The sequence below is a fragment of the Pyrus communis genome, chromosome 11 (assembly GCF_041283825.1).
Source record: "Pyrus communis isolate YQ-2024b chromosome 11, ASM4128382v1, whole genome shotgun sequence".
In the NCBI taxonomy this organism is placed as follows: domain Eukaryota; kingdom Viridiplantae; phylum Streptophyta; class Magnoliopsida; order Rosales; family Rosaceae; genus Pyrus; species Pyrus communis.
Window position 1 is genome coordinate 25,402,131 of NC_142575.1, and position 17,534 is coordinate 25,419,664.

Sequence of the window (17,534 nt, forward strand, 5' to 3'; positions counted from 1 at the left end):
CCAAAAGTGATTGTCCCCCAAATGTTCTTCCGTCAAGTGCTTCCACTGTAGCACCACATTGTCGCTCAAGACATTTATGAAATCTCGACGAAGGTAAACTTCATAGGAATTCTGATAGATGATATACTAACGGATACTGCCAAGGAATCAAAGCTATACTTGGTTCCTAACTTAGAAGGGTTGGTAGAAATGACTAGATGGTAGTGGAATTGATCGGTAAATCTCTGGTGGCATACAATTATCGATATGTCAACTTGTCTCAATTCGGGATTTTTCCTTGGCAGCGAGATTCTTTGTTTAAAGTCTAGAGATGGTTGCGAACATCTAGAACGTCGATAAGTCGCCTAAGTCTCTCAAAACTTAGAAAAAGTTAACACATTTTTCGTGCTCGACGAGGTGGCAAGATTCGTGATGAATGTAATACTACCCAAACTTATGCTTTGATACCAAACTGACACACCCTGACCCGAAATGTCTACCTGGACTCTAAATCGAGCTGTGCTGGCTGACACCAAAAGGATGACGAAGCCATAAAGTATAATGATGTGGAAAATGTGAATAAATTTAAACTTAAAAGTGCCTAAATATAAGAGTGCGCTTGTGAGAATGAATGAACCCATTTCACACATAATGTCAGAACACAAGTAAAGTATAGTAGGGTAGGATAAGAATTATACCATCAAAGGTAGCACCTATACCGAGATTTGCTAAGAATTCTTGTCGACATAAAAGCTCAGCCACTAAAACCTAGAAGGGCTAAAAATAAGGGTGAGTGAGCCTAAAAATAAAGCTTTGTAAAAACCTTTTCGAAAACATAATAACCTCTCACCGTAAAACAAGTATAGTTTTCAAAATATACATACTACGTATAGTAAGAAGATACTTACCGCAGCCTGCAACATCTCAAGAATTCAATATGTCACAATATTTTGAAAACAAACACATGACTTTTGTAATCACATAATCTCACATAAGCCAACATATCACATCGAGTGCTCATTGACACATGCTGACACACGAGTTCATGCAGAGATATTCTGAAATGAACATGACTGGTTGTAACAAAGATATACGCTCCAGTACTACAATCACGTGAAGACTGGCACTATGCGTAGCACATACGAGTCCTAATTGCCTATAGCAATCTAGGACAGGACTGGTACCTACAATGGATCCAATATGAGCATACGATGCGATGTGCACACACGTGAAAGATCGGCCCTGGCCTCGATGAGTACTAACACCGGTGCAACAAACGATGAACAGATAACATAAATATAGTAATGCCACAATGATTTGATAATTTTAGTCAACATAACATTATTCATAGTCGTAAATTTAATTAAGGCATCCCGTAAGATTTAAAGTGATTTCCTAATTCTCATCGTTTCGTCTTTTCCTAAAATAATAATTTAATTACGGCATTCGTATAGAAAATTCATTATTAGAAGTATGTATGGAAACTAAACAAATATATATATCAAAGAAAAGACCCACTCACAAATCATGTCATCGGGTCAAACCCACCTCGCGGGCATCGAAGATCCTTGCGATGTATTTCACCTAGAAATGAAACAATATACGTAAATATAACGTATTAACGTAATTACGCGTTTCTGTACAAAGTACGACTAATAAAGGAACTATTTTAAAACGATTGAATTTCAGAAAACGGAGGGCAAATCGGGTCTGGCACGTTCGAGAAACCTAAGGAGGGACCTAAAGTTCCTCCACGCACCACCGCAGTTAAGTCGTCGGCACCGCCGTACAACACAGTACCTCAAGGGAGGTGTGTGTGCTTCACACGTTGATCACAGCTGCACCATGCACACCCCACGTGCCTGCGAGTATTGGCATACTCGTCTTCCTTTCAAGGCCAGAAATTTGCAGATTTTCTTCCTAACTTCCAAAGCTAATTTGTAGCTTGATACTTAACCAAATTCGATGATTCAAAAGCCATTTTAAAGTTTGAGATGTGAGGAATAAGTCCATACCAAAGTGGGGTTGAGTTATCATCAACATTGGCATGAAAGATGATCTAAAGGTGGCCAAATGGTTATGGGTTCCTAGCTTTCCAGAAATCTGGAAAATATTTCCCAAGTTGTTTCCTGCATTAATTCATCATCCAAACACCATTTTAAGATTAACAACACCATAAAGGCTTCGAAACAAGAAGGATTCATGGTTCTCAAGATTCACCATGTCGGAGAAACGAGTGAATAGTGATAAAAATCACTGTGCAGATCCATTTTTCCGACTAGGGTGCTCTGAGCAAATTGGGTACAAAGGTGGTGGTCCTCCACAAGGTTCATGGTGACGATATGGTAGTTGTTTGGTCATGAGGTTTGTCAGAGTACGGCAAGGTGGTGGTGGTGCAGTGCATGACTGCATTGGTTTTCACAGAGGGCGGGAGGGTTTGAGATAGGGGAGAGTGAAGCAGTGGTAGAGGAGGAAGACATGGTGAAAGTGTCGGCTCGCCGTCGTGGTGAGTGGTGGCTTGCCTCACGGCTTGTCGATGCTATAGACGGAGGGGAGAGCTAAGAGAGAAAGAGGAGTCGGGATAGGAGAAAGAGCTGAGAGAGATGAATGAAGAGAAAGAGAGTTGAGTAGTGAAGTGAGGTGTCAGCAAGAAAGTGGGTGAGTTAAAGAGAGAGTGACAATTGAGTGAAGAGCTGGGAAAATGGGAGACACAGAAGAGAGGGAGGAATGGGGTGTGGGCCCCACGTGGCTCAAAAAACAAGTCACGAAATATCTCCTAATTGAAATTACCAAATCACCCTTAAAGTTTGTAAGTCCGTAAAATCTCTATCGTAGCTCCAAATTCGATTCCACTTGCGTCGACGCATTTGTAATGACGAGTACTATGAGGATATGCTAACAGAATGTTTCAGACATCTCACAATACTCTGGTCAACGTCCTTTCTTCTAAGGGCATTTTCGGCAAATCACTTGTTTAAAATTTATAAAATCATAAAATTAGAGACGGTTGTCATAGTTGCTAATTCAATGCAAAGATCTCTTAATTAAGAAATAATATATAAAGCCCAAATCAATGAATAAAAGAAATAAGAAAATTAAGCTCTAAATGAGCCTAGATTGATGAAGAAATAAAATAAAACTCTGAAAAGAAGAAAAATCAAGATGCCCATTAAAGCATGCAGCAATTGACCCTAGAATGATATATGGGGCAAACTAAGCTAAACTGAAAAAGGAAGAGTCGGTGGGTTTAAAAATTGCAGACACCCGAGGGATAAGAAAGAGTCGGTGGGTTTAAAAAGATGGAAGGAATTCTAATGATTTTTGCTCTTGCCACTTAGTATTACGGTTTAGTAGTATTCATTTTCATTTGTAAGTAAGAAGTTTTATATTCGATTTTCACCAAAGGCGAATCTGAACCACATTATTGCTAACACATTATGAGGCTAAACCCACCTCCTTCCCTTTAGTGTAGATAATGTAGTTTGTTCCAAAAAAAAAAAAAAAAAAAGATGGAAGGTATTTTTTATTAGGGGTAAAACAAGAAAAATATTTATGAGTTTTTTAAGGCATTACAAATTTATTTTGAGTGTTAGTGAAATCTACGTGGTACTTGAGGAGTGAAAATGACAAATTGAAAGAAGGTAAATGAGGAAAATAGCTAGTATCTTCCTCTTGAAGAGAAATTTTGTAATGTTAGTATGACTGTTAATTGTATCCGCTAGTAGACTTCTAAAATTTCGAAACCTCATAAAATATTGATTAGCAAAAAAAGGGGAAAAAATGGTGCAAAACATTAAATGGAAACCACCAAAATTTTCAGCTTTGATATCCATGTTTGGGATTATTACGTGTAATGGCGGATTCAAGAAATAATATTAGGGGGTGCGTGCAAATTTTTTTTTACCAAAAATAGCATGCATATTGCCATTTCATTAAGTCTTGGTAGACCTGAAGTCATTTGGAAATGCATATTGCACATCTATTAATGTATGCAAGGGATAGCACCCAAGGTATCCATGGACATTTACTGAGTCTTGGTAGGCCTGAAGTCAGTTGGAGGGAATGTATGAAGCCAACTCTAATCTTCAAAGGGGCAGCACCCAAGGTATCCATGGACATTCACCGAAGTTCGAAGGGTCATCACCCAAGGTATCCATGGACGTTCACCGAAGTTGGGGGGTCAGCTGACCCCCCCTGCCCCTTAATGCATCCGCCACTAATTACGTGTTACACGTCATTAGAGGATTAGTTAAATGATTGTGCAAGTCGGCAATACAGTTAACAAGTGGTTAGCATTGTTAGGCTCTTATTATTAACAGAGTTGTATATTCATTTGCAATAGGGATTTGACTATAATTCTTACATGTGTTTAATACAATTACCATCTCAACGGTTATGTGGTGATTGTACTAAATACATATATTCATAAAAATTATATCTGGTCGTTGGATAACGATTTTTTTAAATACATGTATTGCAGTCAATCTCCGAAGTTTGATGGATCCATATGCCTCTTTGAGGAATAATAGTTCATATTAGATTTCTTATTCGCGATCACAACGGTTATAAAAGTTGTTGGTGCTATCCTACTGGTTATGTTTCAGTTATGGAAGCTGAAGTGAATGGTTCAAATTATGAAAAGATATATGCACCGTTACGCAAGATTGATTGGTTATGCAAAGAATAAGTCAAGATAGGTGAGAAATTCATTTTCGTCTTTCATTAAGCTCTCAAATTAATATAGCTTGCCCCATCCATAACAGATGGGTAGCGAATCACCTTGTGAAATAACACAAATTCCTGTGTTTTCTCAAACAACAATTATAACACGTTTGCCCCAAATGGAAGCTGACGAATGCTGAGGCAGGATGTGATGCGATAAGAATGACCCACCAAACCCTAATAGCGTACAGAACGAGGTATTGTAGCCATTAGTTTTATGAAACCACCGTCCAATTTCTTTGTATAAAACCGAGCTAAACACTTATCAGTTACTATGTGCCCGAGTCTGCCAACCACCCCCCCCCCCCTCTCTCTCTCTCTCTCTCTCTCTCTCTCTCTCTCTCTCTCTCTCTCTCTCTCTCTCTCATATTATTTCTCACTAGGTTTTGGGTTAAATAGACCAGGAATGGTTTTGTTTTCCGAGGGTTTGTCTGAAGGTCAAGGTGAAGAGGAAGATGATGCTAAAGACTGGAGAATGATCCGACATTATTATCGAATCGCTGATTTACCAGAGGTATATATAATCAATCAATTATCCTTGATTTGATATTCAATTTTCCCACACCAATGATTATTGATCTTGGATTTTAGGGCTTCGTTTCATTTTCCTTGTTATTTGCTATATTTTTGTTCTATATATATCTTCACTAACGAGTAGATTTGAGTTTGTTTTGTAGAGAGGCCAGGCTGCTCAAGTAATCCTTCATATGCATTAAACCTATATAATTTTTTATTTGTTTGGTACATAAGAACTCATCAATTATTTGTATTCACCGCCTCAATATCGTATAGGGTTCGAAGGAGTTGGAGGAGGATAAGGAGGAAGACGAAAGAAACAGTCAAAACTACGAGTTGGGTTACTCTTGACCCTAATGTTGGGCAGCTTGGGGAGCAAAGAGCATTAGGCTCAGTGAGTGCAGCTCAAATTGGCCCACATTTTGGTGATTCTTCTTTACAAGGCCAGAGGAGAGCTATTACTCAAAGATAGGATGGCCGTTATTCACCTTATCAACACCAACACCTATGCACGTGCAGAGAGAGGTGATGAACCAAGGTCAAAATCACCATAACCTTCAACAATGCACGATGAACAATTGCCAGAGTTAAGACAAATTTCAAAGTAAAAATCATACGATAACCCCGTTGATTCTTTGAAGGTTCATTTCCGTTTATATCTGCTATCGTACATGTGAGGCTGTCATTTCCTGTTTGTTATCGAATCGATGATTTACCAGGCTTATGTATTTTTTGGCTTACAAGTTTTACGGTTTTCTGTGGCTTCTTGCACAATATGAAGTTTACATGTATAATGTAATTGATAGAGCGAGATCAATGAATAAAGAGATTACTTCATCTCCAACCTAGTCTATTCAATTTTTTGAACGAGTCGATTGTCTTTTCCTTTTGATTTTGATTATTAACGGTGGTGACTTGAACAACATTATGAAAGCATATTGATGAGCCCAAAATCCTACCAGCTGGGAACTTATTCTTTTCATTTGCTAGAGCAATGGCCATTGCAGCTGTAACCTTCCAATGTTAACAGCGAGAGGTCTAAAATACAGCAAACTCAAAAAAAAAAAAAACAAGTATATATACTGAAAATAAGACTTTAGCCAATTTTTTCCACATAAAACCTGACATAAGTTTTTTACTCGAATAAAATTCATTGACCAAATTCCATATAAACAAATTCATTAATTATAGACATTATGCATTATATATTTTTTGGATGCCCAAATACTCCACATTTAATTAAATGTTTGATGTACAGAAATTATAAGAAATAATTAATGGTTTTACAAACTAGGAAAAGAAAAGAAAAAAAACATTAATGTTATAAATTCATTGCTTAATATATAATAACAATAAAAAATATCTAATTTATGCAATAATACATGCTTAATTAACAATGATCTATGAAGACTATATATGCCGCTTATATCGACCTGACAATCCAAAAAGTTAACACCAAGGGTATTCCACCGCCAAAGATTTTCTTCCCTGATCAGCAAAGATCAGAAGATTGAAGTTAAGCAGATCTGATCCCAAGACAACCTTGCCGACCTCTTCATAAAGTCACCGCCTAAGTCAACCTTCAAGAAGCTTAGGAATTGGTACACATAACTATCTTATTAACAACACTTGTAGTTCTTAGGGGGGAATTTTGTCAAAATCAGGGGGAGCATCCTGAAGTATACTCATTTGACCTTAATATATATTTTTTATCTCTACGATCACGAGCATTTTTTCCGATGAGTTTTTGCTAACTTGATAGATTTTGATGAGACACCACATGGGGCTAGTCATATCTTTGTGCTTGTTTTCTACTACTTGATGCATCTTGGAGATGTCAAGTATCGACATTGCATTAACTCACATGTTTCTTCTTAAACTATGGGTTGTCCAACTGAGCTTACTGTAGCCAATTTTTAGTAAGACTATCTCCTTAATTATATGCAGCCCTTCTCCTGTGGCAAAGGAGAACTGACGATAACAACCATGATCTCCTAATCAGAAAAACCTGATTCGACTACTTTTTAAGTTCTACACAGTCAAGGGGAGTGTTGTAAATAGTGTTTCAAAACTAGTGTGATTGTGTAAATTAGAAGTAGAATCCTATAGGAACTAGAAGATCATTTTCTTGTACAACATGTACTACTTGTAGAGCAAGTAAAACACATCATGTTTAGTATAAATAAAAGAACTAGACCGCATGGGAATTTACATATAGAATTCCTCAAGTCTCTCTCTTTTCTCTCTTCTCTTGCCGGCCCTCCCTTTACCTTCTCCCAAATAGTTAGTTTTACAATAATTTTTAATATTGAATATGCAGTAAAAAGTTGGGAGCTTTTAGTTTAAAGGGAATCTTGGATAAAATAAATATAAATGTAAATCCATTGTATTTTAAATTGGCCATAAATTTGAAGGAAATATATCATGTTTAGGATAAGCCACATATTCTATTGTGAGTGGGCCTATTACTAAATAAAAGATATGGACGCTTATCATAATTTATCTATTTTCGAATTTTATATGCTTTATTAAAGCTTGAAATTGACTTTGAGGGTTTAGATTCTAGAACACTTCGATGAAAATTTATGGCTTTGAATGGCAGAGTTGTACTAACCAAATCTCGGTCTGATGTCTCTTTCCAATGTTTGATCATCCGAAATCTACATTTCCAATCTATTTCTAAGAAAGAAAAAAAAAACTTTATTTCACCACCAAAAAAAAATAAAAAAATTGAATTGCCATTCTGCCAAAGAAAAAAACCAGAATCTAAGACATTGCCTTGACCATCACGGTAGCTGATAATTTGGTTTTCAAAAGGTGACAAGAACGTTTTGGACAATAACTAATAACGAAGGACAATAACTAATTCATCAAGTCACATCATCCAAATCATTGAAATGTGATCAAACGGTTAAAATTATTATAACTTTTAAAATAGGCACTTATTTGTAACTGTTGGATCAAATTTTAATGACCCGAATGATGTGACTTTATGGATTAGGACCAATAAATCCGAAGAGGATCCATACTTGGGGGGTCTTGTCAATTCCGAGGCTTGACAGATGCCCAACTCATGACTCTCTCTCCGCATCAATATTTTGCATTAAAGCCCCATTGGTTGAATAAACTTTGCTTGATGGATTATACAAGATTAAAAATTGATTTTAGTCCCTAGACTCTATTAAATGTGGGCATATGTATTCACTCTCTTTTTTATTTATAATTTTATGGTGTTCATAAATTAAATTTTATGAAAATATTATAAATTTTAATTCTCATTATGCTGAGTATCTTATATAAGAAAATATTTTCGTAGAGATTTTTCGTTACATTATGTTTTTGCATGTTTTCTTAAGTGCCGCTAATTCATTACAATATATTTAGGTACAAATATTTCGGTACACCGGGTTAGTATAATATGTTTAGGTGCGAATATTTAGGTACACTAGTTTAGTATAATATATTTAGGTATTGACATTTTGGTATACTAGTTTAGTATCATATAGTTGGGTACGGAATTTTCGGTACACTTATATTTTTGCATATTTTATTATGTGCCACTAATTTACTACAATAAATTTAGGTACGGACACTTCGGTACATTAATTAGAGGAAGTAAATAAAATTGACGAATTAAAATGTGTACAATAATAAATTTAAAATTTAATGTAATGACATTAAATAAGATATCTATTAAATATGAAAATAAAAATATAATATAAATTTGAATTAAGTACACATTAAGGTACTAAAATTGATATCCAATCTAACACGAGGTTTTTATTAAATTTTAATCTTCTTGAAGGATTAAAGTTCAAAAACCCCTTATAATTATATTTTTGTAGTCCAGGGCTTATGCAATTGCAAAGGCTATAAAGGTGAACAAAGTTTTTTTAAAGCAAATTTTTGACCTATTTTAAGCAAGGTCAAGTTATTGGAATAATTAAAGTTTTTTTAACTGAAGTTCTTTTTAACAAGAGAATTTCTAAATTGTTCTTACATATTGAAACGAGCATGCAAACTTAGGTACAACCATATAAGCAACTTGGGTGCAAGAGTAAAAAACATGGAAGTTCATTCTAACAAGCCAATCATAGTTTTGATGCATGAAACATTGGATTGAATCGAGCTTTTGACCTACTTTAAGCACATCCGTCCGCTAAACCAAATTAGACCAAGGTACTACATAGTCATCTACTTCTAGGACTTCGTTGTTGAAAGTAGGTTTTGCAGGGTTGGGTTAAGTTCTCAATGACTAAAGCTAGGTTTCGTAATTACTTTCTGAATTGAGTTGTTTTAAGGTATATAAATGTTGACTGATCAATGTATGCTTCAAATTCAATATATGAAATCAAACTTTGAACTCAGACACTCAAGCAATTATTTGTCTCCTCCTTTTATCTAGGACTCAAATCAGTACTAGATCTAATCTACGATTACACTAACGAAGAGAACTATTCACATGTATGTATCATTCCTTCTGAATCAAAAGAGCAACTGCACATCTTACAGACTTATACTCGTCTCTGAATTAGACAACTTCCATGATTCTAATTTTGAACTGCACATGAAACTAAAAGTATATCATCGGATGCTTAAAGTCTTTCAGCTAGACTCGACTCAGAATGAACATTCCATCTTCAACTGTATGCACATGAAAGCCAATTGTTTTGCCGGAAGCAAACACATGCAGCAGATTTAATCGGTTACTTACTTACAGAACTGTTATTTCCAGTTTTGGTGAGGCTGCTTCGACTTGATGCAAGAACTCTCGAGCCTTGAGTCTGAATTCTTCGGGGTTTCCACCATTAACTTCCTCATCACTTGATGTAACGACAGTAAGCTGTTCCACGATCCGGCCATGTGTGAGAAGATAGCTGAGCAGGTCAAGTTCATGTTGTGACCCCATATAATCTTTTACTTCAACCATTCTCAGTGTTCGGGTTATGCACTCGTAAACTTCTACAGTTCCCTTCCACATCTCTTGAGGCTTCAGTACAGGAGTAACGTAATACTGACCAAGAGATATCGCAAAATGAGTATTAAACATTAATTAATTAGATATCATATGCCATAACGTACCAAGAGAGATCACAAAAACAATATTAACATTAATTAATCAAATATCAAATCCCATAAATATGATACAGCATAGTTAACTATGAGTACCTCATAAATTTCCTCAGGGCATCGTTTGATTGTAAGAGTCTCCAGATGAGGACAACAATTCAAGAAAAACTTGATGCCGAGTTGTTCATGGTGATGCATTGTCGTTTTCAGTGTCAAATCTGTCACTGTCAAACGAGGACTCGGAATAATTGGTTCCTGTTCCGTATGATTGATTATAACCTGCAAACAAATAACACATAAATCTTAAATAACAAGGTTTGAAAGAGGTAGAACGCACCAACTAACGTGACGGTTCATATAAGAGGGTATTGTATAGTTTCCAACTCAGTTAATAGGGAATCCTTTAAATGTGGTTAATATTTACAGCGAAGTAGGCTGATAACAATCTTACATAGAAGCACCAAACTTGATTTGGGAAACGCTTAAGTAAATCCCAGCTGATTTCAGTAGAGTTTGAGTACTGGTTGGAGCTAAGTTCTCAGTCCTGTTTTACTAAATTTAAATTTGGGGCTTTTAGGAGATGTTCTGAGTCATGGTTTAAGAAAGGAATGGGGTTATCCTCGAGACATTCTTACTTCGCAGATCACCTCATTTGTCATCTATAAAAAGGTTGTTTTGCTCAAATTCTCGGACACAAATCCAACTATATTCCTTAATCCTGTGATCATGCATGTAGCCCTATAATCTTATGAATCCGTAAGTTTTGTCAGTGCCTCTGAAGTTCAACAATATCCAATCCAACCACATTACTAGTGCAAACAATGAAACGTTGAAGAGAGAAATGTGTACCCGAAGAGTGTAAGAGCAGACTGTCAACTTCCTTGAAGGGGGAAGTATATCGAGAATGGAATTGGGACTAGCAACGCTATGAAAATCTATCACAAGGCTACGAGGAAGTATATCTAGAATAGAATTGGGACTAGCAGAGCCATGAAAATCTATCACAGGACTCAAGTCGAGGTCCAACTCTTCAAAGAAATTGAATTCGCTACCCTCGCCTGTAGTCAATGCCGGCACATCCCCACCAACAAACTTCAAATAATTCAACTTTGGTGCTTCAAGATAAAAGGAATGCGGGTAACAAATGCTGCACCTATCAACCACCAAAGTTTTTAGCTTTAAGTCATTTCCACGAACGTCAAGGGAGTTCATCCCCCAACATTTCTTCAGACTCAGACTCTCAACCAACCTACATTGTGCTAACAGAGTTTCTTGAAGGGAAACTGGCAGAGCAATCCAACCCAATGAAATGTGCTTCAGCAGATGAAAATTCCCAACCAAATCCGCATCAAAATTGCAAGAAAACAGAGCTAGGGATTCAAGAACTCGGTGATTATACACATCCAAAGGCAAATCAAAATAGGACTCGTGGTAATCATACCCGAGTTCATCCCCTGCGGGGTCAGAAAAATCGAGCGCCAACTGTTTGACAACATGCTTCACACAAAATTGGATGCAATCCAGCACGAATTGTTGGAAATTTTCAGGTTCAGAAAATGTGAGAGCAACCTTACCCACAGGCGTTTTTGGGCTGTTGTCAATCCAATGGCGCACAAAATCAATGAAAGTTAGTCTCTGAATCGCTCTGTCCGCCGGTGCTGCGTCAGTTTTCACAAAGAAACGCTCGTTGAACTCGACGATTTGGGTGGAACGCCCAAGGCGACGCCATAGCTTGGAGAGAATGGAGTTTCTTGCGGCTTCTTTGAAGGGCAAGTTGGCGATGATGATCAGAAGGAGAGGTTCGGGTAACTGTGAGAACTTGTCCATGTTGTTAACTACTAAGTTGGCGGAGCTTCTTGCATAATATGAAAGGAGTTGCAGGAGTGATCGACGAAGAAGAAGGTGGAAGTGAAGAGAAGAAGAGATTTCTTGTGGCACAATTTTGTTGGTTGGCGAAATGTTAAGTGCGTGATCTCTTCGGTTTTTTTTTATTTGCGTATACGAGGGAAGTGGCAGTTTTAAGCACCGAGTGAAATTCACTTGTTGTGGCCCTGTGGGTGTAAAAATGTAATAACAATATCGTTTTTTGTTTTCAGTTGTCACCCATAACTACTATTCAAAAACATGAAAACTAAAAGTTACATTTTTGAAAACGAAATGGTTATCAAACAATCCATACATTTTACACCTTTCGAACTTATAATATGATTCAAAACGAGCTGCGAAGTTTTAATTTTCTCAATTTGTACATTTTTAAAATCATCTCAATTTATGTTTATGTTTTTAACTGTTGACCATCTTGTTCTTCCCTAATTTGAAGATGGTGACTCTAGGACCCATTTATAGGCTAACATACAAGACACACGTACTCATCATGGAGATTCGGCTTCTCATACATCGATGCTTTGTGTCCCTAAACAGCAATCAATTTCACAGTTTTGGTCCAAAATCTGCTAGTATGGCTTGTACATCATAGTATAACGAATTGCCATATCATATGGCACATCATCAATTGAACAAAAGATCATACATAAATAGACGAAAAACTTATGGCCAAAATTAGCACACCTGAAATTAAAACGACTAAAGTGAAACATGAATTAAACTACATAGACCAGAAATGACTAAATTTGACCTTTTTGTGTGTGTACAACTATATAGTAGAACAACAAAAAGATAGACGAAATATAAAGAAGAGAGAGAGATAACAAACGCAAAATATAAGATTTTCGACTTTAAATATTAAAGATATATAAGGCTTGTTCGACATTGAATATTTTGTTCTATCCTCAACGGGGGATTGCTCCTTAGTTGGATCAGATGCCTCCAATGGTTTTGTGAGGGACGGTGTTGAGTGGCATACTGCATGATCACCAATTTGATAGTCAACTTATGATTGTTGCCTCCTCCCAAGTTCTTCAAAAGATGGTATATTTGCTACTCCCAATATGAAGTATTTTTGACGTGCGAGCTAGCCTGGTTACTTCTCCACCATGCTTTTTGGCTGAAAAGTATCTGTTTTAAAACTTTTCTATGTTTTTGGAGGTCAGCTGAGATATGGCTCTGTGACTGATCATGTCAAAGGTGCAACAATAGGTTTCAAAGCATGGGAAGAGATTGAGGGAGGGTGTTCTTCCTTATGAACTCGTTCTGCGATCTCTGAGGTGTCCGTTTAATTGACTCGGTAAATGTTTTTGTGATTTGCCTTTTTCTGGTTTCATCTCAGCAAGCTCCGTCACATTTGTTGAATTAATTTTCAAGCCTTATACGTGAATAACATAACAAGGTGACGTAAAGCGAGTGTGACCATTTGACGTCATCACACAAGGACAACCTACTTTGATATCATAAAGAAGTTGGGATTCCACTATAACTTCAATTGATTATATGAGGAGTAGGCCAACCTCAGAAACTTCACAATTCTCAACATTCTCATCAATGTGAGATTTTTCTCAACATGTTTTCCTATGTTTTCTGTTTCTTTCTGTAAGAGCTACATCTAAAACAGAGAAGGCTGTTGAGAAAGTTAAGAAGTATGAAAGCAAAACCTTGAGAACTCATTCTGCAAAGTTGCTGATCAAGATTCTGGTCAGCCATATTTATACTAGATTTAAGATTCAACTCTTTTTTGTAATCCCTGTATCAGTTTCCTCATCTCTACTAATTAATAAAAAACTCATCAAAATCTTATGAAAGTATCAGTTTAACCCTCTAATGAAAACAGAACAAGAATAAGAAATATGGGGTAGAAATGTAATTTCAGACAACCAAATTTTGGTTTCTTTTTTTATTTTTAAAACCTTACATACATGTAATCCTAACATATCTCTAATTAAAAAAATAAAAAAATAAAAAAAACTTCCCACTCCCACATTCTCTATCACCCTCTTCCTCTCCCCTTCTATTTCAAAAACAAAAAATAAAAAAATTTCTCACACACTTTGTGTGTGCCCATATGCTAGTTACAAATTACAACACAATTTTAATGAAAGTAACTGGTTGGATGTTTTCGAGTCTTAATTGTTGAAGTTTTGCCTTGATCTAGTAGACTTGTAAACTGATCGTTTTAAATTGGATGAGGCTTAATCCAAATTCAAATTCATTTATAATCAGATTCCGAAAGAATCAGAAAATATAAAAAAATGAAAAAATTGCGTGTAAGTGTATGTTGAAAGCATAAAAAGCTATAATACCCTTTTCTTTCGTCAGAAAAAAAAAAGTTATCTAAACTACATATTAATAATATCCTCGTTGTCAATAAAAAAAGAGTAAAAATACTATTTAATTTTATATCACGATAAAAAAGTTAAAGCTAGTAACGTAATTTTCCAAAATAAAACTTTACTGTTTTTTCTTTAAGCCTCATATACAGGTGATTTTAACATCTCTAATTTAAATATATAAAAAAATAAAAAATAAAAAAGAAACCGCTCTCCTCACTATCGCCACTCTGTCTCACTCTCTTCCTCTCTACTCCAATAAAAAACAAAATTAAAACTTTTATACACACTTTGTGTGTGAGCATATATTAGTATTTATAATAGAAATTTGCATACCATGTGATATTTTAGAGGGGAGGAAGGGCTTTAGTTTTGGATTCTGTTCTTTTGGTAGCTTGGTGAGTGGTCATGTATTTCTTGTAGTCCCATTCTTATGATCACTTACTCTTTGAATTTGACGTCAAAGATTAAGAATAAATATTAAATTTTTATCTACTTATTCTCCAGTCTATGATCACAAGTTGACTAGAAGAAAATTTTGGTACTAATTTGCCACTCTGTATAGTTGTTTTCGAACATGAGTACAATATCTCCAAAATAGAATCAAGATTGAAGATGGTGAAATAACTTTTTTTTTATTTGACGATGTATTTACACAATAAGGGGTGGAGAAATAAATTAGTTGCAAACTCGTTATTTCCGATATTAAAATTTAAGATTCCTCACTTATAAATAAAGATAAATACACCGTAATATTAAATGGCAAATGAAGTACTCGATCGAAAAGAAAAGGTATTTCCTGTTCTTTCTTCAGACTTGTTTCTTATCCGGCGCAGATTGTTCCTATTAGAAGAAAATATATCACATGTTGCTAGTTAGCCAATAAATCTGGAATAAATTATGGATGATAAAGCTTGATTTATGGTATGGTGGAGAATATTAACTCTTAATCATATAATATAATTCCAAGAATTCTTTGTGCCTTAGTCCGGCATGAATCTTTTCCTGGATTCTTCATGCTTCCAGGAATGCGGTATGAATTTATAAAAGAGCAAGCAGTAAAACATTTTAATTAGTTCTAATATCCTTCATAGGCTACAGAGCTAGTCCCAGATCTTAAGCTTTAAATACTTTGTAGCATGTTCATCGTACAAGATTTTATGTAACAAGTAGGGCAACGAAAAATGTTGCTTTCACGATCCAGTTTTGTGTTCCACATTTCAAATATTTATTCAATCGAAAAGTCATATCGCAGCATCAGTACCTTAAACTAGAGCTGGTAGATCAGATGAAGCCTTTATTGTTCCGATTGAAGCTTTCCTTTCGAAACAATTCGATGAAATATCACTGAAACGATAAAAGATATACACCAGTCTAGCTCAATGAAACTGACAAGAAACAGAAAAAGCGAGAGGGAGAGATTTGCAGGCATGAATTACCTTTATCACCAGCCCGCCACTGATTTAAAAGCATGTAACCCTTGAGTCTAACAAATACATGTTGGTCCTGCCATTTAGGTGAATCTCCACTCCAGTCCTGTCGTATCCCGCATCGCAATGAAGAGCCTGTTGTGCTAGGATAGCACCAAACTAAATGGAACCAACTCAAACTAACCCACATGAAATTTTATCAAATGAAAATGCAAGAACAAAAATATAAATGACACAAAGATTTTAACGAGGTTCCTCCACAGTCAGTGTAACTGGAGTACGTCCTCGGAGCAGTAAGAGCTCACCCAATAATCCACTATCAACCAAATGGGAGTTTACAAAGTGTTGGCAATCTCACAACCCAATTAACCCAATACACCCCAAAAGCTCTCACACACCAAAGAAACAAATAGAGGGAGAAATATAATGAATAATTTTTTCTCTATACATATAGCTCAAAGCTATTACAACAACAACTACTTTGGTAGATGATTACTAACCGAATGAAGCAGCAGCTTCTCTTCTCTCTCTTTGCAGCTCCTTTTCTTTTTTCAGCAGAGCATTGAGCTTTTTTATTCTTCTCTATATTCAGCTCCAAAGGCAAAAAAACCCCTTTCTTTCTTAAACCAACACTCACGGGTGTTGAAGGGAACAAAAAATCTTTTCCCTTTTTTCCTCCCCAAAACAAGGAAAGGTGTTGTCCACCTTCTTTCTTTATAATTTTTATAGCCAAAAGTTGTTTGGATTTTTGTCTAGCCGAAAGCATTTGCAAGTTGGCCACTATCCAACAATCTCCACCTTGGCCAAATTCCGAAAAACGCCATGACAAGCCAACCAACACAATTGATACACAACATCACTCCTAAACACTAGCAAGAGAACAACTCATGCCGAGCCAATTGCTCCAAAAAGTCCTACTACTCATTGCCTTCTTTATATAGGCAAAATGTGAGCCAAGTTCAAGCAATGAATAAACTTGGCTACACCAACAACCTTAGTCAACATATCAGCGGGGTTGTCTTTAGTTGGAATCTTCTGGAGAATGATCTCTTCTTCACCAACTACTTCACGAACAAAGTGATAACGCACATCTATGTGCTTGGTCCTCGCATGATGAACCTGATACTTAGCCAAATAAATGGCACTCTGACTATCACAATGCACCTTCACCTGCTTATGATCAACCCCCAAATCTCTAATCAGTCCATGTATCCAAATGGCCTCCTTTATAGCTTCAGCAACTGCCATATATTCAGCCTCTGTAGTAGACAAGGCAACAGACGACTGCAAAATGGACCTCCAACAAACTGGCCCTTTAGCCATAGTAAACACATAGCCTGTAGTAGACTTCCTTCCATCCAGATCACCTGCATAATCTGAATCAACATAACCAACAGCAAAATGACTAATACCAGAGTCATCCCTCTCAAAGCATAAACCAACATCTTGAGTACCATGGAGATACCTCAATATCCACTTAGCTGCTTGCCAGTGCTCTTTACCAGGATTATGCATATATCGACTCACCATGCCAACTGCATGAGCAATATTTGGTCTAGAGAATACCATTGCATACATCAAACTACCAACCAAATTT

At 36.2% G+C, this 17,534-nt stretch overlaps 1 protein-coding gene and 2 long non-coding RNA genes across 3 annotated transcripts; 1 reads left to right on the forward strand and 2 right to left on the reverse strand.

The window, feature by feature from the left end:
* The first annotated feature begins 5,075 nt into the window (after positions 1–5,075).
* Positions 5,076–6,061, forward strand: LOC148693166 (uncharacterized). Its single transcript, XR_015953590.1, has 2 exons — positions 5,076–5,215; positions 5,494–6,061. It is a non-coding gene; the product is annotated as an uncharacterized LOC148693166 (long non-coding RNA).
* A 3,484-nt stretch (positions 6,062–9,545) lies between these two features.
* Positions 9,546–12,356, reverse strand: LOC137742875 (F-box protein At3g62230-like). Its single transcript, XM_068482820.2, has 3 exons — positions 11,137–12,356; positions 10,387–10,566; positions 9,546–10,231 (listed from the first exon to the last, which is right to left on the reverse strand). Exons 1-3 carry the CDS (start codon positions 12,112–12,114, stop codon positions 9,932–9,934), a joined length of 1,458 nt encoding a protein of 485 aa, XP_068338921.2. The 5' UTR covers positions 12,115–12,356; the 3' UTR covers positions 9,546–9,931.
* Positions 12,357–15,185: 2,829 nt separating this feature from the next.
* Positions 15,186–16,788, reverse strand: LOC148693167 (uncharacterized). The gene is made up of 3 exons (XR_015952939.1): positions 15,947–16,788; positions 15,772–15,854; positions 15,186–15,350 (listed from the first exon to the last, which is right to left on the reverse strand). It is a non-coding gene; the product is annotated as an uncharacterized LOC148693167 (long non-coding RNA).
* Between the last annotated feature and the right edge of the window lie 746 nt (positions 16,789–17,534).